This window comes from Anopheles coustani, chromosome 2 (assembly GCF_943734705.1).
Source record: "Anopheles coustani chromosome 2, idAnoCousDA_361_x.2, whole genome shotgun sequence".
NCBI classification, from domain to species: domain Eukaryota; kingdom Metazoa; phylum Arthropoda; class Insecta; order Diptera; family Culicidae; genus Anopheles; species Anopheles coustani.
Genome location: NC_071289.1, coordinates 88,215,131 through 88,241,761, shown reverse-complemented (window position 1 = coordinate 88,241,761; position 26,631 = coordinate 88,215,131). Strand labels below are relative to the sequence as shown.

At 42.6% G+C, this 26,631-nt stretch overlaps 1 protein-coding gene across 2 annotated transcripts in view; it reads right to left on the bottom strand.

Moving 5' to 3' along the window:
* LOC131267669 (heme transporter FLVCR2) overlaps positions 1–24,174 on the bottom strand; it is a 29,572-nt gene extending 5,398 nt beyond the window's left edge. The window contains exons 1-5 of one of the 2 annotated variants that reach the window (XM_058270599.1): positions 24,048–24,174; positions 13,242–14,497; positions 12,700–12,814; positions 9,531–9,633; positions 7,354–7,578 (exon numbers count right to left, since the gene is read on the bottom strand). In XM_058270599.1, coding sequence (XP_058126582.1) covers positions 7,354–7,578; positions 9,531–9,633; positions 12,700–12,814; positions 13,242–13,383 — 585 coding nt within the window. In that variant the 5' untranslated portion in view covers positions 13,384–14,497; positions 24,048–24,174. Of the gene's footprint in view, positions 1–7,353; positions 7,579–9,530; positions 9,634–12,699; positions 12,815–13,241; positions 14,498–23,908 lie in introns of both variants that reach the window. The other variant, XM_058270598.1, reaches the window with a different exon arrangement.
* Positions 24,175–26,631: the final 2,457 nt, after the last annotated feature.

The following is a 26,631-nucleotide window of genomic DNA, read 5'->3' as shown; positions in this document are numbered from 1 at the left end:
TTTCTTTTCCGTACGGTTGAGTGGAAAAGCCTGAATAGTCGTTTTCCACCTTTTTTTTCTCTTCTCTCAACAGCTTAAAATTGAGTGCGGCTGTTTCTCTTCTGATAAAGTGCGGACACGCACATGGAGGAAAGCTTTTTGCTAAAAAAACTAAAAAAAAAGCATTGCTTTTCCGAGTGTGGTTTCGGGAAAATGCGTGTGAGCGTTTCGTCAATAGACAAGCGGCATAGAGTCTACTACCTATGTGCCTTCATTGCGAAGCCATCGCTGTGCTGCAGTACATTACAGGGAAGTTGACCGAAAAAGAGTCGACAGCTAAGCCAATGCAGAGTTAAGGCTACGATACTTCCTCGATCAGTTTCGTGAAGAGGGTTTTCTATGCGCCTGCACGAAATAAACCCAAAACGCGTCATGCTCAAGGACATCTGAACTGGTGCGAAAAAGAAACATGAATGGTTCGAAGTGATGCCATTGTTCTTCCAGCACGTCACGAAGGTACTAGTCACCGTGTATGATAGGAATTCCTTTGGTCGCCGGATTCCAATCTGCAAACCGGGCGCGCTCTACCCGGATCTCACGCAAGTCGGCAGTGGTCGAGCGTGATTAGATTGATGATTTATGGTCCGGAATTGTTCCACATGGAAGACGAAAGGGATGTCCCTTCTTTATCCCAGGTTTTGGCAAGCAGGATACTACGTCCACTGCTCGACAGCGGATTGCGTTACATGTAATCTCTTCTGAAAGGTAAAATAAATGGCAACGTTTGCGTAAAAACTTTTCTTTATGCTGAATCGTATCGCCATACTTCAGTTGCGTGCATTCGCTTGGTTTCTTTGTCGTAAAATATTGAGGTTTTTGGAGAAGAAAACGATTGGTTTTTCCACTACATCTCAAAAGCGAACCTACTAAAGAAAGTTCCCTCTTCACTGGTGGAAAAATTAATGACGAATTAATGATGAATTGTTTCAAGAGCTATGGTTATAATAATGTTTGGAAAACTTACTTAATGTACAAAACTAAAAAACTATTATGGACAGCTGAAAATTCTCGTTTTGCAATGACGTTCTATGGCGGAATATTGGAAATCCTCTTTCTAAGAAAGCAGTTGCATGGAAGATGGACACATAATCGGCTTTACTGCAGGCCATCTGCTGTCGAAAGTGTTACAAAGTGTCTGTCTGGTACAAATGTACGAGTTTTTGTGTGGACTTCCATCAATTTAACTCCGTTATTCTGCACAAAAAGAACTTAATTTACGAATCCTTTTGAAGGCACTACTCTCACAATGCTTCTGAGAAGACCCCTACAGACCTTCTCTTCATAGAAAGTGCGGTGTTGAAATGAAGGTGCTAACAAATACTCTCGTCCAAATACTGCATTGTCGACAAAAAGAGTGCTTTCCTTTGGAAGGTTGAAAGGTCCACAAATGCTTTACCGAGATTTGAGATGGTTTCAGACGAAAAGTCGGCGAAAAGAAAAGGTTCCTTTAATGTTGTTCCCTTTTTTTCGGATACATATTTTCAATCTCTCACCATTGGAAGCCAACTGGGCAGACGGGAATTGGGAAAACCGATCACGGTCCACGGTCTCAAATCGTTCGCAAATTCCATCAATCGCATCAAACGACGAGCGGAGTGTTTACGGGGAGTGTAATAAAACTGAATTTGTGCACTAAAATGGGCACCAATGGATTGCTCGAAGGTTAGTCGATGCCAACGATGCGTTTCAGGGATCCCAGTGGGTACAATGTTGTGACCGTAGTTCCCCCCAGAGCGACCGGACATAGGTAAAATGGTAATTGGACCGGCGGTGCATTTTTTCTCAGCCACCGATTTCGCCCTTTCAGGGGAAAGCTTTTTGGGGAATTGGAATTAGCTATGAAATGAAAATGGATTTTTATTTTCATCCCCTCCATGGCATAAAAATTGAGCCCGTCAGCTCGATTTCCGGACGGGATTAGGATGGACATCGGAGAGTACAATGACTCAATTAAATTACTGCCAGATTTACTGGGACGATGGATGCCGTTACTTCACAGTCAATGACCTGCAAGAGACAAACTCAATCACTATGTTGGTAGTTTTCCTCCCGGAAATGATTTATTGACATCAATCTCAATTACATCATTTTATCATTCTGCTGTTCAATATTCGTGAAATAAAATCAACAGGAACGTTAAACCATTTTAAAACGTAGTTTAAATTGGTAGAATGAATTAGCTAACAAAAAATTAAGCTGTAGTATGTAGCATAAACACGTTTAAAAAGAAAATCGAAGTATACTAAATGGTACAATACATAAATTCACTGCTCTCCTAACGAAATCAATATCCATACTTGAAAACGCTCTCGATGGTACTCCAATTGTTTAGCAAAGCTGTTGTCAATTTGCCCACCAAATTGCTTTACATCTCCTGCGCCACCGATGGCACTTCCCCTATTATCGTCCCAACGAGCCATCGGATGCAGTAACATCCGTCAATGGACGATGTCAAGTTGCTCTTCAATTCTTCTCGCTAGCTCAATAGGGGACCCCACTTGTTTCGATAATCTCCTTAAGTGGATTCCTATTTACCATGCGGCGCGCTAGGGTCCCGGAAAAACGAACCACTTTTATGTGTGTGTACGCGCGCCTGGATGTCAGGCATGGAAGCAATTTCCACGCACCGAAGCATAACCAGCCTAGTGGCGGGAAATAGGACGCCATATTATTGTCGACTGACCGGGAGAGCAATTCCTAGAACAATTTATAATAATACGAATCTGCAGAAGCTTAACTATTTCCACTCCATATGACAGGATAGGTGGAAAATCACGTTAATTTCGAAACATTTATCAAAGCAGAAAATGTTATTTATGGAGATAACATCATATATATCATAGACAATATATGCACGCAGAGTCGTGGGAACTACTTCCCGACTACCTACGATACATTCACATTTGGAAATGTTTAGGAAATGCAACGTAATGTGTCTGCCGAAAAATGCAGGAAATAAAATTGAACGAAAATGATAAACCTCAAGGACGCCATTCAAGGAAGAAACACTTTTTCACGCTTTCGCTTTGAGACGAAATTGAGGTGATAAATTTCCCAGTACTCCTTGCATCTTCATTTCCACATTTCGCCTCGGTTGTTTTTGTTCGTTTGACTCATGGTAATAATCAATCTCGAACATAAACTTCCATACCAGCTGGCGCTCAACCGCTACCACGAAATACCCACCCAACCCAACGGGAAGTTGTTGAGAAATGTGTTACCGATGTCCTCGATCGCAGGAGGCGCTGTCTCTCTCTCTCTCGATTGCCACTTTTGCCGCCAGCAAATAAAAGACGCGTAGCAATCAACGCGATTCGCGATATAAATCAGCTTTTGCCGATGGCCTACGCTTCGGTGTCGTTTCATGCTCCGACTCCCCCGGAACGGTTCGTGAGCTGGGAAAACTGACAGCCCGTGGCCAGGGTCATGTATCCTTGCCTTCCCGGTGCTGATTATGCTGCGTTCAGCCGGTGACGGCACACGGCGTGAACAAGGATCGCGGTATGATCTTCTCGTTATGCCGCCTGTCCCAAGGTGACGCTGATTGGTTTCATGGTATGAGCGAACGTTGTCTGGCCTAATCTACTCCAAGCAGTGGGCTCGGGAGGAGAAATGTGGGAAACGTTGTGTGACGTCTTGTGACGTTCCGTTGAGTTCATGAGCTTCGGAGTGTACGAACCAAAGCAGTAGTTTGTGGCCGAAAGGAAACATTACAAGAGCTTTCTGAAACTTAATTACTATGAGAAGAATTCATAAGCTTCAGACCTCATTCCGTGTCTATTCAGTTAAACCATACTTGTTACTGCCCACACACCTTAATGATTACATCTACATTAGGCATTTATTTTAATTATGTTATTCATCTTAAATCGGAAAAAACTTGTTGGGAGATTAAACAATGTCTTTATAAATAAAAGGAATGTAATTCCCCTGGTTCAAATAAATAAAGGACAAATTTTTGTAGTTTCATGTGATATTGCGTCATTGATTTTTACCTTGTGGGGGGAAATCAGGGTAATCCATTGCAAAAACCAATTTCGGTTTTCGCAGGCACGTGCAAATGGAATTCAATTTTCTCACTGGAAATCGATTACCAGCAGCACCACGCGGGACTCGAAACCACCGTTGAGACAAGGGCTGCCAACAACAACTCAACAACGAAGCCCAGGTTGGAGGGAAAAACTCCGAGGTTTGAGGTTTAAAATCGCGACTCTGTATGCTCACGAGGGTGGAAAAATGGGGATAAGTGATAGTGGGAAACAGTGAAGCCTCGGATCATCAAATTAGCATAAAAGCCGCTTCCGCATCTTGATTTTTCCTTTTCTTCCACGTACGGAACCGAGCGTTCACTCCAGCGATCAGCGTCAGCCATAATTCTACGCAGGCACATTGATGTAATATCCTGTCATGCGAGTGGTTGAGGGGTTCTCCCGCGCGCAGCGTACTTCGTATGTGAAGCGAACGAATGTGCACACAACCTTCAAGGAACTAAGGTAGGGATTCTTTCTGTCGCTCAAGAGCATCCAGCAAAGCGCGAGGGAAGATGATTACGAGTGGCAAGATCAGGCCCAGGTCGTGGAGTGAAATTCTTCGAGGGGATAGAAAGTTCGTGACAACATCCGTGTGGTTTTGGGTGGCTGGTGGCTTTAATAGTTGGTTTGAAGCTGCTGAGTGGATGGAGTCCCAAAGGAAATTATCGTTTCCAAAGACTTACTCAAACACAAAGCACCCGCAATCGTCTGTGGCGGATTGGTGGGATTAAACGAGCCTTAAATTAATCCTCTTCTCACAACTCGTACGCACTGTCGGCATCTTCCCTTTCAAAGTAAATATCGCTTTGACCACCGAACAAATTTGTCAAACAAGCGTGAGTTAAACTGACTCTAATGACTCACGGCAAACATGGTCTGGTGTTAAACGAGTTTGTTCGAAATGGAATGCCTTTCACATCGTTGATATCGCTTCTATTTTACTTTCCAAAATCAACATCAAACTTGACTCACGAAAAAAAAATCGAGAAGATAAGTAGACGCGCTAAATCTCGTCCACAATATCGCTCCACTCGCACTTCACATTGGTCTGCTTCATTTTATAAGTTTAGTTTACATCTCTTGGGCTAACACTCGACTGGAAGGGGCATTTCGCTAGCCTAACAAGTCGGCGAGTATCATAGACCTACTTTATGACCCGCTCATTAAACATCCAATTTGCTGAACAACTTTTCCACGCTTTAGGGACTATGGAGGAATAGCTGAAGAGTGTGGTTCTAACTCTTGGAAAGTGGCCTTATCTCTGCTCTCTCTATTCGATCACTTCCCGCCACGTGCACGCGAACGATTAACCGGTTCTACTGTTATAGTCTCGCATGCTTTCCTTGCGAACCTTCCCACTATCTTTGCCGGGTTGATGCTTCCTTACTGATGGTTTTTTTTTGTATCTCTTTCCGAACGCCGTTCGACGGTCTAACGAAGCCAAAGCAGATAATGAAAATTAAGCACTCTCTTGTTGAACTTCTGATCAACAACTTTCGCTCATGAGGTATTTTTACTATATCGTTCTATTTCCTCAATCGTTGCTGCTCTCGGGCGGCTTCAGCATTTTCCCAATGGAATGACTGGCGCCACCGGTAGCAATCAAGCAGCGGCCGGAATGGCATTCCATTTTCTTCGCCATTTTCCACTCCAGCTCATCGCGCGGGCGGACTTTGTGCACCATATCGGACCAAAGTTGAACGGCGTGTGGATGGCAAGGATCAATGATGGACAGCAAAAGGAAGCAGTATTTTTTTTCTTTTTTTGGTCTCCCATAAAATGGGATGGAAGGGAACTTTAAATGCAACGCTATCTTTTATGCCATCGGCCAGATTGAGTTCCGATAGGATTTTCACTCGATTGAGTTGGTGATTTTTCATCTAGTCTGATAGTAATGCTGAATGATGTGAATATAATGGCATGGATGGTAATCGGGAAGCAGTTTGGACGTTAATCATATAAAAGAAAATCCAAATAGGGCAACTTATGGTTTTAAAATGCCAAGTAATATCCTGTATGGGTTGAACTATGAGTTCAAGTATATTTGAAATCTTATCGAATCAAAACTTTTTGAAAATACAATACATTCTTTTACAGTATCTTGTTTGAATATATGTTATTTTCATGAACACGGTAAAAAGAAAATATCTTTAAATATTCTTAATGTCTATGCAAGACATTTCTCCAGCCCACATGGTAATAAAATGAACAAGAGCGTCGCAAGAATGTTAATACGCATGTGGTTTATCAACTATAAAACGCAATTAGAGTAATAAAACCAAGTGCACAGATGCATTTAATATTGTTTCGTGCTCGGTTTTCCTTGGATGCTGGGCTTTTCTTCCCAATGAACCATTATACAATTTTGCGGTTTTCTTGGTTCGTGTTTGAAGTTGCAGTGGATTTTATTCAGAACGAGTTTTTTATCCGCAAGCTGTGAAAACTTCGCAAATGAATACAACCCCCACGGAGGCCTTTTCGTCCGGGCGTACATGTATGGTATTTATTTTCCACTTCCATATGGGGAAGCACATTGCGTGCCGAAAGAAATGGGGATGATCGAAGGAGGGATAATTATTTTTCGTGCTTTTAGCCAAAATCGCTTCACGATCGTATGCTCGATCCCATTTCGTTCGACATCGTTTCATCGGATGCGCGCCCGGAAACCCGGGCGAAATATGGAACCTGGAAGCTGGAAAAGTCGGAAAAGTGTTGCTCTTACGCCCGCCATTTTCGTGATAATGCCCCATTGGGAGTGGGGACTTGTGGAAAAGTTCCCGGATGCGAGAGTTGGAGGTCGTGGCAAAAGTTTCGCACCCATCCGACACGGCTTAATCGTTGCTAAAGTGCAAAGGACTTTTCTTTCAGCCGTCCGTAGAAGATTTATCTACGCTTCGTTCGTTGCGTGGCGGAGTGGCTGGAGATTATCATTGGACCAACTATTCGCTTGACGACGCGAGGTGTTGGGCTCTGTTTTTAATGGAAGTTGTCCTAATAAAACCGAAAGCCGCAGCTTAGCATCGGGGTGATGATGAATTGCAGGACTTTCTAGACGAAGGAATACACGTGCACTCGAATGCATCCGGGTGTGACAGAATGGAAAAGTTTTCTACTTGCGAAGTAAAACGTCTTTACCGTGCACGAAACTGCCCGAAACTCGATATTGTTCCCTCGGGAATGGAATGGAGCGAAAAGCCTTCGTGAACCATAAGGAGGAAGCAGAATGAACGACACGACAGACACTTTATCGCACGTGAACATATAAACTGGGTTGAGCACTCACCTGATTTCCAAACACTCCGATACTGCACGCCGACGAGACTTGATCCGGTCCGAACCAAACGGCTGCTACCTTCGCCGGAAGCGATAGAATGAACACCTGCGAGGCGGCCACTATCGACTGACCGACAAAGCCGACCCAGAACAGCTCCGGGCTTACGGAGAAACACTTGACCCAGGCTCCGAGGCACGTTCCCAGGACGCCACTGATGGCCGCAATTCGGAGACCCTACCGGAAGCAACAGGAAACGGGAAGAAAATATTGAATAAACCCAATAATCTTAGGGCTATGATTTGCTTCAATTTCAAATGGACTTTTCTTTCAGTTCTTTAAATTATTTGAGTGTCACAAAATACTTTAAAATTCCTTTAAAACATTAAAAATCAAGCAAATCTTAGAATTTTTAAGATTCAGATCAATATTGGTTGATGTCAATTTGGCTAAATGACATAATTTAACCACACGCTGACACGAAAGCACATCCCTTTTCCGCTGACGATCGAATTCAGTGCCATTCATTCAGTGGTTTTGAAAATTCATTTCAGATTTATGCAACGTCAAACAACGTTGCATGTTGCATACATGAATTTCAATTACAGCAACAGCTGTGACTAGAAATGCACCATCGGGAATTTTTACCACGGTGCAAAAATGTAAGAAAAACTGTTTCCGATATAGTTTTTCTATGGTAACGAGCCAGTAGAAACAGAGTAACACGCCACAGCCGTACAGTTCCATTCAGGAAGAGCTTTATAGTCACCACATACTAGAGACATTGGAAAGAAAAGAAAGCCACATGAAACTGCCAGTAGTCTGATGAATGGAAAACGGTGTTGGTTCAGATAACTTCTTACCGTTCTATTTCTCTATTCCAACTACGAAATCGCTCGTCCACTGCGCAAACAAGAGACAGATTTTATCTCATTAAAATAAATGAGGAAACATTTCCCGCCACCGATCGCATGACATGCAACTATTCAGTGTGCCTTCTGAAAACGGCGTGTAGAAAAACGCCACCCAACTTCCAGCTGGAGTGCGAACAAAGTTTGCGTTTCAGAAGCATGCTCAGTCGTCCGAATCGACATCGTTGGGATGCAAGCATTAACGGAGGAAATGGGTTCCGTTGTAACGGGCTGTGTTCACCCTCCCGGGATGCATTTATTTGCATTCGACATTTTCCGCTAGATAAGCAACGACCTGGCCGGAAACGTAGTACTGGACCGAGCAAGCCTTTCCTCGCACAATGTTGCTTACTGTTTTATACGCCTGCGTTAATGTTCTATACCAACTGACCATTTTATCTTTTGCTTGAGGTAGTACGAAAAGGAAGATCATGATTTATGTTTTGCTAAACTAATGTTTAATTTTAATTATACAAGCGAAAATCAATACTTTTCCTACCGCTTATTAAAAATTTCTGATACGTAACGTAAGCATATCTAATTAACCAACTTTATTCGTCTCGTCCCAACTTTTTACCGGGAGAAGCCATTTTTTGCTACTGCAATAAATGCAATTAATTTTTTTTTGTTTCAACTAGTTTTTGTGCCAGATCGGTAATTAAAAAATCTCTTTGCACCCGAGATTCAAACGATAAAAGCATTCAAAATGAAATTAATCATCTTTTGCACGCCGATTTGCATGTCGTTAGAAACCATTATTGCATTTCACCTTGCTTTAAAAAAAATGCTTCACAGAAATATGCATTTCCAGCGCATTATTCTATCCGACGCGTCATGATGGATTTTCTGATAATTCTTTTCCCCGCTGCAATGAAGGCTTGCAAATGAACTTTCACCTCCAGTGCCGTAATCATCGCCTTTGCGAACCGGATTCATTTTATGCACTCCCAAACAACGGTGGGAACCGCTGTGCATTTCCACCGCTCGCTTGTTCCCGTCCGTCATAAGCACCGGACTCCATTAATTTATGTGACGAACGAATAAATGTCTAATAGAATTACAGCCGCACCGAAGAGTTTGGTTCGTTAGTTGGAGGTACAGTATTCGTAACATCTAACATTTACGCCGCCCACAAATTGTGGCCGATTGGAAGCAGACATCGTGGGACCTGCGGCCGACAATACATCGCATACATGGCGTATGGATGGCCTGGCAAACCCTAACTACGTTTCGTTCGTTCGTCCTAAAACAGATGGGGTCGTCCCCGTTGCAACTTACCAATTTATCCAGAATCCAGCTGGCCGGAAAGATGAGCGGAATGTAGAGGATCATGAAAATCATCGACGTCCAGTCGACCCAGGTGCTCGTGATGTCGTAGTAGCTGTTGGTGGTGGTAGAATGGAATGCAATCGCGTTGTGTTTGTGGTTCCAGGGGCCCGGGGACAACCATCGTTCACAGGTGCCGGTGACAAATGGGTCGAATTTGCGTTGTCCAATCGTGGGTGGGTTAGGAGTGTGGTGTATTTTTGTTTTGTTTCGGCGTCAACCACCAACACCGAAATTGTCCCATTGCAGCATCGGGGATGTTCAGGGTGCATATGAAATTGAACAGAAAGTGAGTCACTTACATCGGCCTCCATTAACTGTTACTAGTTACTGAACGTCAAGTGAGAGGGAACGGAGATGAAAGGATATTTAATTAAAACCCCTTGCCGTCCGTGGCTGCCGGATCAAAGGTCAATTGTGGAAAAAGGCGTGCCCATTTACTTTAAACAGCCCAACGCAGCATGGCCGGTGCGATGTAATTTTAATTCACTGTCGACGAACGCAGTCAGTAACCCTTCACGCAACCAGTTTATCGAGTCGCTGGATTGTTAATTGAACCGATCACTTTCCGATAGGGCTGAACGGTGGAAAATTGCATTATAAATCGAATTTCCCACGTCGATCGGAGCGGCCTCCGCCGTCGAAACCTGACCGGATATGGTCAGCCAGTAAAGGCAGGCCATTAAACATTGGACCTGAATTAAGCTCCCATCGTCTAAGCCAGGGGTCGGCAAAGTAAAGGGCAGCCTACTGATTTTATCCATCTCAATTTATCCTCTCATCCATTTTAACGGATTTGTTCATGGTGTCAGGTTTGTTTTTTCCCAAAAATAAAGATTGCAATCATCGATCGTGGTTTTCAATAACAGGTGGATTCTTCGTATACTTTTTGATAGACTTTCTATATTGTATTTGCATTATTCATTGTTCTAAAATGGCCTAATCTCGTCCAAAATCCTGTGCAAAAACTCGTTTACTTTCCATCCAAAATAGCTACATTCAAAATATTAAACATTGAAAATTTCTCGTAGCTGAGTTATTTTAATTACTGAGAGTATGCCAGTAAAACCAAGATATTTTAAAATAATTTGGGTAGATAATTAATTTCAAATACAATTAAAGAAATTAATTAACAGTACAACAAACTAAAACTTATATGTTGAACTTAACTTTACTATTTAGATAGTTGATACTCCTTTCAAAAAGGTTTAGTTCTACTTTTAAAACATTAAATCTTCGTTTAAGGTAGCTGGTCCGCGCTTTCGATTTATTTTTAATCATCTGACCCTTTTAAGAAAATGTATGCCAACCCCTGGTCAATGCTACCGATCCTGCCATCTATCCCTATTTCATTCCACCCGAGTGTCACTGTTCGGTTCCGGTGTCCGGAAAGGTCACCAGTGTGTGCTCATATCTTACGCTCGCCCTACCGATGGTGACATTTCCATATCGAGAGTGGAAAATGGGATCGTTTGATGTGTTTGATAGCGGTCATAGATTGGTTTTCCGCGCGTGGACTACTCAGCAAATGTGGGCGTTCGCGTAAAGTTATTGCCTTCGCCGGAGGACAACCTTTCCGGAAATAGAACCATTTAAACGGAGTGCGGGATCGGCGAGCTAATGAAAACATGGTAAAGCGTACCGTATAAGCTATCTAATTGAATGTCATTAGAATAGAAAATCGCGCTGCATGTCTGTGCTAGCAGTTTTTTTTAATTTGAATTTCAATCGATGCATTTCTATACTAAAAATAGCGTATCCTAATGAAAACGACGGTACCTTTCATAAACGTTCAAACAAATTTTGTAGTAAAATATATTTGAGATTTTGAATATAATTTTGTTGGTTTTAGGTGCAAAGGGTTCAGTTAAATGAATATGAAAACAATTGAGCTGACTATTTATTTCGAATCTCAACTTTTTTCCCCATTATTTTGCTTGTTGTTTTTCGTCAAACATGTGCAAACTATGTGAACCCAAAATTCTAACCCCACGATGGCGCCATTGTGCTGCCGATCTGTATTTAAATATTTTTCCTTCGTACTGAGGAATGTTTGCAGCGTACAACGTGTTCGCTTTTCATGACCAAAAAGGAGAAGAGGTAAAAAAAGCAACCAGTCATCCCAACAAGAAAAGAAAAGATTCATTTCCGTGTTTGCAAAAACCAGCAAAAAGGTACACCAGATACGAAATCACTTCCCATAAGGTGGAAAAGGTGTGCTCTCGCGTACAACGAACGAATCTGAAACCCAACGTTTAGAGGAGACTGTTTTTGGCTTTTTCGTTTGGTAAATTGTAATTTAAAATTCCTTCTCACGTTCTTTCGCCAGCTTATCTTTTGGGTGACCGTAGCTTTCCAATGGGGCTCGATATGGGTTCTCTTGGGTCGTTTCCACTTTTCTTCAGCCACCTCACCAATACTAGGGAAGATAGGATCCCGAGGCCTCATTTGTTTGTTGATCAATGCAATGGAAAACAATCAAGGGGTGGTGCCACCTTGGAATATTATCAGATTGAAGAACGACCTTCCCGGGTGTTTGTTTTTTCCAACATGATCGCTAAGCAAAGTTCTCGAATCAACGTGGGGAATGTATAAACGCACGACTCGTTCAGAAGGTGTAATACTTTAAGGGATCCCATGAAAGATAAGAACTTTCCGAAAACAGTGATGCGCATCAAAAATCGCCTTTGAATGGAAAGAATAATCTAAAACCGCTTGCCGGAAAAATCGTTCATCGTCGTGGTGCTGTTGGACGAGGAAAAAACGAAAAACCCCAACATCGAGCGGTCAACATCTTGCTCCAATGGAGGCGCCTGGTGGTGGTTTTGGGATTTTCGGTAACCGTAGAAGAATGGATGGACGGCAAATAAAACTCCCACTACAAAAATCGCTCAAAACCGGTCACGTAGGGTTTTCCGTTCGCTTTTGAAAGCAGTGCAAACACGGATCCTTCGTTCTCTGAAGGAGCTGGAAAGCAGCGCGCACCAATCAACACCGCACGACCATGGGACGTCCATGTAGGTTGAGTCGGATACTGCCAAAGGGATTGTGTTCGGTTCGATAGAACTCACCCGTAGGGCGAATGGGATCACGATCCACTGGAGAAGCTTCGGTAACTTACCGTTGGACGATGTTCGCGATGATACTGTACTGGATCCACTGGAGTGCATTCGAGGCGGAATACATTACGAAGATGGCCAGCACCAACCAGCGCCGTTTGTAAACCCGGAACTCACCTGTGAATGAGCGGGAAAATTGGATTGATTAAGTCGAGGGGCTTGACTGACATCTCGGATATGGGACGGGGGGGGCGATATGGGATTACTAATGGGCCCCGAGGGATTTTAACTGGGGCCTCGAAGAGAGGCCTTTTTTCATTGAGTGATTGATTTCGCAGTACAAACAACTTTGCTTGCTTATAATTGTTATTTTGACCAGTTTGTTAAGGTTTTTTAAACACTTTTATTTTTTTAGAAAATATGCGCAAAACTCTTAAGGCTCTGTCATTTTTTTTATTTGATTTAATATTTTAACAAATAAGTTCAAATTTTAACCTTTAATTGAATGTAGGTAAAAATATAAAAGTATATTTTAAATTCTGCATGCATTCCAGTAGATCTTTATACAAGATAAGATGGATGAAAGGGAACGAAGTGTACTTACCGGGTGCCAGCGCTGGCTTGTCGAGTGTCGCACTCGACCCATTCGTTGCCGGTGGTTTGATCAAATCCGATGACTTGCTGCCGGGCATGTAAGCGTCGGCTACGACCGTCACTTCCGGCACGTTGGAATGTTTCAGATCCATTTCGACACGTGACAATGATGATGATGTTGATGATGATACCTCGTCGGTACTGTGTCAGTAAGTCAGGGCGACGACGACACGCTTTGTATTGTTTGGTTTATTCTTTTCCTTGTAAACGCTCTTGAGAAAAGGGGAAAAGTTTACCACTTTTTCATGCCGTTTATTTTATTTCCTCCTTTTTTTCCTTCGACTTCTCCGAACTCTCCGGGAGTTATGGTATAGTTTGCCGGGAAAGTTTCTTTTAAAAGTGTTTCCAGAGTTCTTTCCGTTGATTTTCCGTCTGTTGACAGAGCGTTTGTTTAAAATTTCTCTCCTTCTCTGAGCAATCTCACGTATTTTGGTAACAGTAATATTAAAAGTGATAGTAAGGTACTGGACTTATTGTCATGTTACATTTCATTAGAAACGTTTTTATTTCTCTCTATATCTGCAACGGTTCCATAAAACGGATCGCTTCCTCCAACTGTATGACCTGGTGAGCTTCTTTTCCTTCTTGGTTTCGTACGGCTTGCATTCGATCGATCGTATTCTAGCAAGACTTTCTTGGCTCCGTTTTCCTTCGTTGCCAATTACCCTCGTTGGATGTAAATACTCGCTTCCAACAGTATCGTCTCCATCAGAGCAGCATCCTCTACCGTGTGTGTTTTCACGTGCTCGAAAGCTACCTCACGTTGCGGCGCATATAAAATTATTTTCCCTCGAATCGGTTTCCTCTCGGAGGTACCGCAGCAGCGCAGACAAAAGCGGCTTATTAATATTGAAATGCAGCTATTGATTTATTTCATCCACCCCCCGGCACTAGATCCGCCCAAACTGGGCCAGTCTTGTCGCCGTTTATTACGCCAACATTATGCTCCGGAGCGAGCTGTGGTGATGCTAATCTTCGATTTTATCTCAAGGACGCGCAGCGGAGGGACGGTTGATCCCGGCGATGGGGGTTTCGGTGCTGATGTGTATTTTTAGAAAGTGCACTCTGGTCGAGGCGCTAGCTTTAGAGTTCGTTGCATGCCCTTCCTGAAGGAAAGCTGGCCTAGGGCGGTACAATAATGGATTTTTCTACCGTCCCGTCGGTAGAATGGTGGCAGCAAAAGCAGCAGCAGATGATACGATAGTCCTGCGAAACGAGAGAAAACAATATGATGAAAGTGTACTATGTTGTTGTCTTGTCATGTTTACTTGTCTTTTTCTGTAACGCAATATGTTATCCTTTTATAAAAAGTTGCGCAACGGGAAGGACATCTAGGAATAAGACGGTTGTCAAGTAAAAACATTTTTAAAGAAGTATTTCTGTTCAAAATTCGTCTCTTAAACATTGAACTAAAATAAGTTGATAGGAAATATCCTTATCAAGTTTAAATAACGATAATGAACATAAAAATTGATAAAATATCCTATCCTTTATATGATACCCACGATGAAAATTGTCCAAACTATGCTACAAATGTTCATGCTCGGCTAATCCCCTTAACAAAGCTGGCGCATTAGTAGTGTGTCCTGAAAGTTCCCTCGTGTATGAAACGTGTTGATAAGGATGATAAAAGATGGCTCACTTTAGACTCCCTTCCGGTCAAAGTAAAGGATTAGCTGCATTTTACGCAATCGAAGTTTTTCTTGCACAAGAATCTCGGCGTTCCTTCGGCTCCGGAGAGTATCAAACCCGAAGGCAAAACTTCTATTTATAGTCTCGTAAATTGTAATCGCGAAGATAAATAAAAAAAAATTAAGCTACTTTGAGAAAATACTTCACCAACGTGCTGCCGAACGACAAGGGATTACGTTTCCCCGTTTTGCTACTTTTGCTGCCAAATCACGTAAAGTGATTCTGTGCTTCGTTACTGTTTGTTCTATTTGTATGTAAAGTCAATTTCCCTGGAGGTCGAAACGAATGGAAGCTGTCTGAAGATGGAACGCTTTACTGTAAAGTGGTGGCTGGTTTTTTGGAACTCGGGTAAGAAAATGCAGCAAAAAAAAAAGAACTCCTAGTGACATCAACAACACTTGCTGCGGGTCGGAGATATTGTTCACCCGGCTCGGAAACCATTAGTGTCGCGTAATTTGAGCAATCCTGACACGTGCCTCGCGCGAGGTGCAATTGCTGCCACGTGATTCGTTTTTGCGCCGCCGTGGGGGGAAAAGCTCACGTACCGGGGAAAAGGGAAAAATGGTTACATCGTGTACGCGCCGCGAATTTTCGGCCACGAGACCAAACTGCGGTGTCATAATTACGGTGTGAAATATAAATTGCATTTCCGCCCGACAGTAAGTTGAGTTTCTTTGCAACGAGTAGAATCTTTCCGAGCGGGAAAGAAAGCAGGAACCCTACTCGGGTTGGTGGCGCAAATAGGCATCCATTTTCCCGAACGTCCGCGGAAGGGAGCCTTTTTGTGGAAAGTGGAGATGTTCGGGCGAAAGAGTTATCACTAGTGTGCCTTTTTTATTATTCTGTTGTCGCCACAGCTCGGTGTTGTTGAAGCCATTTTTCTCCGCTCAACCATTGTTCAATAATGGGACGAGGAAAGGAAACTACTTCGTGCGATCCTTTCTAAGCACTTAGTACGACCGATATGAAACTTTTTCAATTTTAAATCAAATAAAAAGCTAAGCGAAAACTAACAAAAAACAAGTAGAGCAAAAACGGCGCTCGATCTCTTTTCGTTTCAATTCTGTGCAAGGTACTTTCGGGATGGACTTTCGGGAAGAAACGAACGCGCTATTTCTTAGCACTTATGCTAGTCTCCTGTTATTCCAGTCTTTTGAAAGCAGCTCAACAGACCACACAATCGGATAAAACTCTGCAGAGCTTTGAATGCAAGCAAACGTCTCGAGGAAATAAAAATCATTTCGGCGTAGAATCATTGTCATCTTGAAGGTATGTCTGAGCACAGTGATCTCGAATGTGCCCTACAACGGTAAAGAAACGATTTTATATACTCTTGTGGCTGTGTTTTGAAATAAAAGTTCAACCCTCGCTTAGTAAACGTCTGGTGAAATTAATCCTACTATCAACAAGCGGCATATGAGACCATACGGGTTCGCCCTTGGCCTCCGGGGCTCCGTATCTTACTGCCGATAGGTGTCAGGTACATCAATTACACTTTTACGAGTGCCCATACCCTCGGATCGTGTGGAATGATAATGTTCAATTTTGGAAAGCCGGCCGACGGATGCCAGATAAGAAAGCGGTCTTTACATATCGTACGATGTCGTGTGATGAATGGATCATAGCAAATACCGTGTTCAGCCCTCACTAAATGACGCTACGTTTCCCCATCTGTGTGGGGATAATTACTTGCGAGGAGCACTTAAGAAATACTTTGTATTTTCTGCGAAGGGTTGGTAGGAAGCCGATGGGGAGCATTGTTTAGTTTGCAATTTCTTTCATACGCAGGGAGTAGAAATATCGGAACAATGTTGTGCGCCAAGCAATCAATTGGGAAATTTCATGATGGCCATTCAATTACCTAATGAACTTTTATGTTTTTTTTTGAGTCTCAAAACTTTTATCTTCAATTCTAGTTTATATCGTTATTTATTTCCAGTGTTGAAAATGTGTATCTGTTTTAGAGAAAAAGAAAAGATAAATCCTTCCCACAGTTGGAGAACAAAATCTGAAAAGAATTCTTTTCGAAAACGAAAAATAGTTCTCCGACAACACATTCATCACACCAAATCGTCCTTTTCCTTTTTCCGGGCGATGAAAAAGTTGCCTTCCGTCGATTAGCTGTTAGAAACGTGAACCGGTTAATGGAGGAAACCGAGCGGGGTGATTTGTGTTTATGTTATTCCCGCTTCCTAACGAATCCATTCGCATACTTAAAGCTTCTGCTTCTACGTATGGAGCAATGCAGCAAAAGTACGCTAGGATTGGAGAGCTTAAAAAGCTTTGCCACAAGGCTATTTTGCTGCAATGTGACATGAAAATTTCCTTTATCCAGTTTATCGAATGTTGAGCAATCTATTCAAACTTATCCGCTTGTCGTCCAAGTGAAAACTCGCTGCAGGAATTGCATGAAACGATACCACTTCGTTGGAGTTCCGGGTTCGTTCTGCCGTGGCATATCAAAAGCTACTTTGCGTTATTTTCCCGCAAACACTTGCTGGCTAACCGCGCCAGTAAAATATCGTCGAGAAAATTGCTTTTGATCTTTGAAGATTGCTTGTTCCACAAGTTTGGTTTCCACGTCAACAGTTTTCTGTCTGGGTGCTCTCATGGTTTCGCTTTTCTTGCTGAAAACCACCATCTTATCTTTTTCCTTCTTAGCATGGCGGCCATTCAACGGTGAAACTGATGAGGTAAAATATTGCGCAGCGAATCAATGCCGTAGGGTGCAAGAAAATGGGATCGAAAAAAGGGGTACTCGACATAGATTTTTTGTTCTTGTATAGCAAAAATCCAGTTCTTTGGTAAATTATTTCCCTAATTATTCAAATTATAATCAAAGTTTTGTTGGCTGATTCTCACTCCAGTTAAAATTATAACATCGGGTAAATTTATATTTCTGTTCGTACTTCGAAGCAAACATTCTAGCACACAAATAGTCGACAAATGGGATATGAAAAACCAGCTTCATTACAAGCTAATCAACTCCGCAAACAAGTTCCCACATTCCCACGGGAAACTTTGGAACGAAGCGAACGAATTGCGCTCCATTTTTCTTTACCGGCCTTACACTCTTTGAGTTTCTCACTTCAAAAGTCTTCCATTCTGAAGCAACTATGTTGAATTGTCTCTCCTTCGTACCCTGTCTGCCTATCTGATGTGGCAAGATTGATTTACTTTAACCTTTCCCGAGCGCGCAACCGGAGATGAAAAAGTTTTACGTTCTTTTAAGTTTCCTCACCAAATCAGTCACCCGACCGGAGAACTCACGGTAGACACTCGGTGAAAAATGTTCGACCTGCTAGCCCCGGTCTACCATTTCCCGATGGAAATGCGGTGCTTAAAAAAAGTGACTAAATGTGAAAGCGTTCTGATGGGGCTGTGAATATTTTTGATTTGTTTCTGTTCATTTTTCACCACCCTACAAATTGTTTTCCCCTTTTTCACTTTATTCCCCCACAAACGCTAGATCGTTCGACGCTTTCACTTGGTTTGTTTTTCAAACATTTTTCAAGTATCTACCGCAAATTTGATTAATTCATGGGCATGCTTCAAATGCGCTCTCAGGCTCGATCGCCACTGGAAGGCAAATGCAGTAAAATCTGCAGGGTATTTCAATATTTGCATAACATAAACAACCGAACCACGAAGCGTGCCTTGTGCTGACGTCACGTGCTGGGTGCAACAATTTCCCATTTTTATAGTATTGGTTTTCGTGTTCCGCCGTAAACAGGGGTCAATGAGATTTTTAATTTGCTCCTTTTCAAAATGCATTTTGTATACCACTAAAAAGAAAATACATTTTTCCAACAGACATTAATCCTTCAAATGAGGGGTATTAATTTCCCAACCCGTGAGTAGAGCGAATGGTAAACTCATTTGCGGAAAGATTAAACACTTTTAGCGTTAATTCCAACAACAACAACAACAAAAAAGAAAATTCAATGTTTACACATTTTAATTTATCGTTAATACGTCTTTGACGTCTGGTTTATTTGGCGTTTACATTTTAAATCGTTGATCCAAAAGCTGCCGAACCTTATGATAGTAATTAATAGTTTATGTTTATAAGTCTACCATCGAAGCTTTACAACATTTGTCCAACAAAAAATGTGGACAAATGATGATGGAAACATAACATAATTTCTGGGCAGGAAGATCAGATTTGCTCAATTTATGTTAAGCCGCCTGCCGCTGAAGCCGTTAAGCTGCCTTAACTATAATTAATTTGAGCAATAAAAACAAGCAGAACGAGAGCGAGAAAGAGCTTTTTACCAGTCTTGCTTCATATTTCATTGGTTCATAAGCCTTCGTACATTATATCGACTGCCAAGCGCATGGCTCTCGGTAGTCCTTAAAAACCGGCCCGGCTCGATACTTCGGTCTTCAGAAAGCCCATCTTCCACTGTGGCATGTTTATTATAACGAAGTGTCACCGTTAGCTGGTCCACACAATTGTCACGGGCACGCTCGCGCGTTTATGGGAGGTCAAGCCTCGTCCGGCTTATCTGTGGCTGACAGGTTAGCCGAAGTTTCCACGCTGATGGTGAGAAAATGACGCTCGTTCGGGCGAGAAAAGTCCATCGTAAAAATGTCGACGCTACGATCCACCCTCGAGGCTTTCCGGAGACGCGAACGGAAACTGGGGGGCGTTTTAATATCCTCACTTCCTGTCTGTGCCCGCGTTTTTCGACGTGGAAATGAAAACCGAGTGCCGGTAATGGGGTTTTTCCTTAATTTTTTTCTGCCTGACTGACAGACAACATTCTATATTTCCATTGTAAGCGAATCTGCCACGAGGGGACGCGCGTTTATCCCTAAAGCTTCTCGTTTGTTTGGTTTATTGTTTTGAGCGATGCAGATTTTTTGGCTTGCGCTGATGGCTTTTGGGATTGTTTTTCCTGACTACCTGCAATTTTTTAGAACACCTCACTGTAGCGGAGACGTAAAGAAAACGAATAATAACAATCGTCAAAATGTCCCGTCGTCGCAATCGCTTTCAATTTGCGAGTATTTAAATAGGAAGCCAAAACAAATTGGAACGTTGATGGACGTAAACAGGAGCCGCGAGACGATTGGCAATTTATATTCTTGCCGACCGTAACATGAATGGCAATGAGAATTGCGAAAATTGAAATCAACATTATTACCCTGTAGCGTACTTGGCTGTTGGTCAAACGGTGCGCTCGATGCCATAATGAATAGTCTGTATTAAACCTAACACACTCCAAGGCAAATCCAGGGTGTTTTCCCGAGCCCAGCTGTTCTGGAAGCACTACCACATCACATTTTTCACGTAAACTTTGTCTTTTGTCCTATTTTTTGTGAGAACGAAGTTGTTTGCTAACATTTACTCTTCGGCTCATCTGGTAATTGCCATTTCCGGAGTGAACGACTGCTTTTTCGTTAGTTACCTTTTGTCGCAAGGATTCGAGCGTGACAGGAAAAGTTGAGAAGAAAGAGAGGAACCTGAAGAAGTGATAAATGGGAAAAAATTTGCGAAATCGTAAATTAATCTCAGGTGGTATAAGATCATCTTTATGGCACAATTTACGCCAAGTGCTTTGCAAATCTATCTACGGTCCGGAGATGGTTTGGAATGGACCCTGTCCCAATCGTCCTTTCCGTGTGGAAGCACACTCATGAACCAATAAAACCGGTGTGCCATGCTCCGAAAATCAACCTAGACCTTGGCGTTTCGTCGAGCGGCACCGCAAATCGGGAAATGGACTGACATTGGGTTTGGTATAGGGCACGGATGGGACAAACATAAACTCGTCCGATTGCGGTACGCAGATTATCTCTTATCGTACGTAATCCGGCAAATTGAAACCAATTGGATGTGGTCTGTTTGTTTCGGTGCGTTGCTGAGGGAGTCTTTTTTTCGATGGGTTCAAGCTGGTCCAGAGGAGGGTTGTTTTTGGTTAGGTTTATGCACTGTTCGTGTTAAAAAGTAAGCGAAAAGGATTTCGTACTTTATTTTCATCTAAATATCAGCTACAACCAGGAAAACAGTTCCTGTCTTTGTCGGTACACCATATTCATCCATGATTAGCTAAATCCGTTTAAATAGTACATAGTACGGGTTTTCCAATTAGATAATAGAACTCTAGATTTACAGACCAATGTGTTACGTAATGTATTGATGCAGTATAAGCACAATTATGGGAATGAAAGCATGATCCAACTTTACAGGCTGAAGTGTCCAACACCCACGTTTCGTGAGAATGTTTGCCCGACTTCAGTGTTTGAACTATCGACGTGAATGCAACAACTATCCAAACAGCATTACATGTTTGTCAATTTAAACAAGATCCATTAAGATAATTGCCATGTTGACTTTAGCCAGCATCGAACAAACTGTGTGGAAAACAATCGAGACCTTAATCACTTCCTATTTAATGTTTCCACTTCCTGCCTAAATTTACTTTAAACCAATTACGAAAGCCACCTTCACTAATAGTTCATCATTCGCAAATAAAAGCAACCGCAGTCAAACGGTTCCAACTTATTTTTAAATACTTAATCGATCTATCATCATTGGACGGCTACCGACGGTACCACGTGTGCTACAATGAAGCGACATTGTGTGCTGCCTCGAAAGCATCGAGCAAACACCACAAGGCTTTCGTTTGTTTTTCCTGATTGATTCAAAAAGGATTTTTTAATAGCATCATTTGCTGTTTGGACTGATGTCACCAGCCCGTTGAACGAGCTAGGCACAGGTTATGTAACGGTTCTGAAAACGTCACGTAAAATGGACAGATGGTGCCGCCCAAGTGGCCACAATGCTAAACGTTATTTTAAACCATCACTGAAACGACATGTGCATCAAACAACCGATTTTAAGATAGGGCAGATTTCCTTTACTTTAAACTGACAGTTATGTGCATGTTACAATGATGGTTTGTAATAAATTCATTAGTATCAAATTATTCTCTTTCCTGTAGTAAGCTGCCCTAAAATTAAATATTACCTCAAAACTGCGAATCTAATAGATAACTTAGTCTCTTTTGGTGCACGAACAGGAAAAGATTTTATTAAATCGTACTTTATGCGGTTTGCCGAGAACGACTCTGAATTATTTCATTGTCTCAGATGTTGGGAAGATAGGGCCGTACCATTCCGGGCGCTCGGTCGGTCATAAGTAGCGTAAGTAGCATGAAATCGTTGGTGCAAATAGTGCGGCCAGCGTGCCGCAGATTGAAGATCTAAATTGTTTTCAGCTGTGATAGCATTACGCGAGCAATTTGCTTCCGTCCGACTCAGACTAGCTGATGGATAGGGTTGTTTTTATTCGTTCCTGTCACGCAGGCTAAACCGTTGCGATAACTGTGATTTTGATGATAAATTGTCGAAACATTTGTTCAAATAGTAGATGGGTTAGTACATGGGATAGTAGTTGAATTTAAATATTTTAACATACTATTTTTTCCAAAACAAGCAAACTAAAGATGTTCTCAAGTTCTAGCACAATCTTCTTATTGTATGAAACTGGTTTTTTCAGTTCTATACTCATAGAAAACAAGTTGTTACGACTGTCGCTACGACAAAGGCCTTGGTTATCCAAAAGTGGTATTTCCCAAGTCTAAAAGCCTTGTGTGTGTGTGTGCTATCTGAACACCTGTATTGAGTTCTGCTACTTGAAAACAAAAAATAAAAATAAAATAAAAACCATTAAAACCGTAAACTGGGGAGCTAACCACAACCGCAAACAAGGCGGGATATTTTGCAAAGCATTGCGCACCCATATTTATATTGGTTAGTCACATTCACGATAATGGATCTGGAGACAAAGCAGCACGATCGTATGCTTTTGAGAAAGGTATGGTAATCTAAGTTTATTTTATTTTCTCTCTAGCCAAACTTAGCAACTTACGTCAACCGGGATTCTTCCAGCATTTAGTTTTTTAAGTGTCGCAGCAGCAGCACAGTCTTCACTTTAAGCTGTGTGTTAATTTGTTTACTGTCGGCACTTCACCATTACTCGCGAGGGAATTTTGATGCGCATACAATTGCAGAGCTAAAAACCTAACCCAAGCGGTACTGGTTTCACTTCACTATTCACTTCCGTACGGGCGCACCATCGCACTCAGCTGATACTACCAACAATAGCACTAACGTGGCCCTAATCAGTAACGACCGAGTACCCTGTTGGCAGTAGAATAGCCAATGCGAACAGCTGAAGGGATTGCAGAATCATTCGATTCCGATATTGCGCTTATCAGTGCCGCGACGGGAACTAACAGCTCGACGAGTGCGTACTCGGACAAATGAGCGTTTAATGTCAGCGAAACTTCACTTGTGCTGCCACAAACGACCAGCTGATCCGTGCGGTGTCCATTTAACTCATCCACATTACGACGATTGGCGGTACTATCGCTCCCTCCGCTCGGCTACCACGTGTATTAAAACTAAACACATACACTTGTGTGCAGCACCAGTAATCATGTGATTTCGACCCAAGGTTGTTTTTTTTGTTATTACCTGCTGTTTCAGAGTTTCAAAAAGACATTGACGGCGGCAACGTATGCTGTGATGTTTTCAAACACTCGCGATGTTTGTAGTGCATGTACAAACTGCAATCATCAACGATTAAATATACTCAAAACTCAATTTGTTTAACAGTTGCTTTAAAACACAAACTTAACAGACACGAGTGGTGTGTACTACAAAGTACTGTTGAGTACTGCTGTCGGTAACTACACTCAACCGCACACTGGCTACTTGCTTCCACTTTGTAACTGTATTGATAGTTTCACTTTTTTTCTGCCTTCTGATGACTTTGTACGGGAAACAGTAGACGTAGTTGCGACCGAAATACACATTGGCTGTTTGAACCTTGGGTCTAAAATCGATACAGTTGAGGAATTGTTAATGCAAATCGTGTTCTGCTTTGCTCAAGCAATGCACTTATGCACGCACCGTAGGCTCAACCTGGCGCAGGTAGTCCGCTGGATAGACACAGGGCCAAGGCCCTTGGAATGTTGAGGCAAAACCGAAAACACGTGCGCACCGGTTGACTGTTTGGAAGCGAGTGTTGTATACGGCACGCGCCACGTACCTTCAAAGGCAGTTGTGCGAACCGGTTGCTAACCCTCGGGGGAATCCCTTTTGCGCGATTGGAAACTATTTTCTTGGCTGCTTGCCACTGCTGCTGCTGCTGTTGCTGCTGCTGCTGGTGATGATGAACCGAACCCGTCGGAGGCGTGGAGTCGAATGTTGGCGTCGCTTGGCTGTGCGATTCGTTGTTATCACGAGTCCCCCGATGCAAACGTTGTTCTAAAACGCGACCGAATAGTCCTTCTCACGTGCGAGACACGGCTGACGAACGTCGTATCTCACGAGGTAATCCATGGTCACACTCAACTCACTTGGTGTTGAACACGCGATAAAGCACTTGACATATTGGCATGGAAACGGATCAGACTATTTTCTCACTGAGCGTCGGATGGAAAACAAGTTTTCCCACACACGTTGCATTGCCGCCTTCTCACTTCGCTCTCAGTACCGGGAAGGAATTTAACGCCTGAAGGTAGGCAATAACGTTTCAGCAGACGACCTCACATGGTAGTTTATTTTGAAAATCGTAACCAAACAAGGACTCCAGGGTAACGTGGGATTCTTTGCGGCACATAAACACATCTGTTACTGGTCTCGTACTCATCGGTGATAACGTTTCGGACCATGCGCAGCAGAAGATCGTACTCTCTCTCTCTCAATATCGGGGGGGCTACCGTAAGATAAAATGTGTTGATACGTTCATCGGGGAATGGGGAACCTCTTCCAACATCACGTGCTTATTCGTGGCCTGCGTAAACACTTTCTCTCGTTGCTCAGCATCCGGCAAACCGTGCTCGGAATAAATAGCCAGCCTAACATAGAAGCCGCTCGTCTTCCGCGTTCCTTCAGTTTTAATGTTCCGTTTCATTCAAACATACCGCCGACATCTTCAAGATTCCTCGACTATTCGCCAACGAGCTCACGACGCACACTGAAGTGGAACTGAGAGCGAATTTTATGCTTATGCTGGGGAATGCTACTATCGAACCGCGTCCCTCCGGGGACCGTTGTCGGTTATGTGTGCTAAACATAGATGGATAAAAATATGCTCTCTCCCCCCTACAGAACCTGAAGAGGCCGCTGCTGCTGCTGGTCGTACGATTGCCGGTGGTCTTAGTGAGCCATCCCGTGGTGCGATCCATTATGCTCCTGTTTGCCTGGCTGCCAGAGACTGGGAGTTGGTAAAAATTTTCCCACACAAATCGAACAAACGAACGTTTGATGCCACCGAGGGGAGGGGAGCTCAGGAAGTCAGTTAGTCGGTACGGGAACGGGGCAGAAACGCAGTCTGAGGCGGCCCGGTATGTGTTGTTTGTTTTTCCAAAGTGATATTCCCGCAAACACTTTGATCATTTATTTTTATTCCCAAGGACAAGGTATCCCTTTGTTTGACTAAACTCGTACACCGTAGGGAATTGGGTTGTTTACGTCAGAGTCTCACAAAGTCATTGAGGGACTGCTATTGGGATAAGGATACAGGAAAACCTGAAAAAGTAATTTAAGCAAAGTTTTACTGTGGAAAATGTCTTTTTTACAAAAGTTTTTTTAATCGGTTTTTGAAATAGATATCTTAAGTAATGTATTTTATTCATTTTATCAGTCAGAAAATTAGCGTAAATAGTTTCACACCATTGCCATTGGACAGAAATTGGTTGAAAGCGTATGTCCAATAACCCCCGATGGTTTCAATAATGTGTTATACCACATAAGGAGTATGTTTTATTGCCAATGTCATACTATTGGACAGATTGTTCTCTTTATTTGGTATATTGTTAAACTTTTCGAAAAAGGAACATAAAACTACATTGGTTCCATTGTTTCGACACAGAAGATGAAACCGACACAACCCTCGGTATTCCGTGTAAGCCTTTGAGTCTCCTCGTTTGTTTTACGACAACCATAAATCTCGTCATTGCCTGGTGTAACCATCAACCTCATGGATCTAGTAACTTTGCCGCCAGAATTCACTGTCACATACTCAAGCGCCTTGAACGCGCAAAAGGACGATGGATCAGGAAAAATAACGACTTTACCCCAACGACACCGGCTGCAATAGGAACGGATATGCGAAGGAGAACAAATCGGAAGAACGTGCCCAACCCAAACACCTGTTCAGCCCCCGGGTCCGTTAGATGAAAAATGATCCTAAAGGGTGTTCAAAAAGCACAATTTAAAATAAGCAATACAACCGCATCCTTAAAGAATGCTTCACGGCAATGGCGAGCGTTTTATGTTGTTTTTCACTTTTCCACCAGTATCGGCTGCCAGGGCGACAGAAACCCGAAAAGGATGAGTCGATATAAAACTACAAGGGTTGAATGGAGAGGATAGAAATATAATTTACAAAGAGAAAGCTCTATCCTTGTGCTCGGTGGCAAGCTTGGAAAATCCTTCAACCCGGTTAAGACGAAGCTGCTAGCGTTCTCTCCAACTTCCCCATAAACATTATACTGGCGATGTATTTGTACCCGTATAAATGTGTCGGAGTTTACCTCGTACTTTGTTTCCATTCTCCTATCAAGGTAAACTCATCTTGTTCTAATCTCTTAGGTTCGTTTTATTGAAGGGCAACAAAGAACTACGTC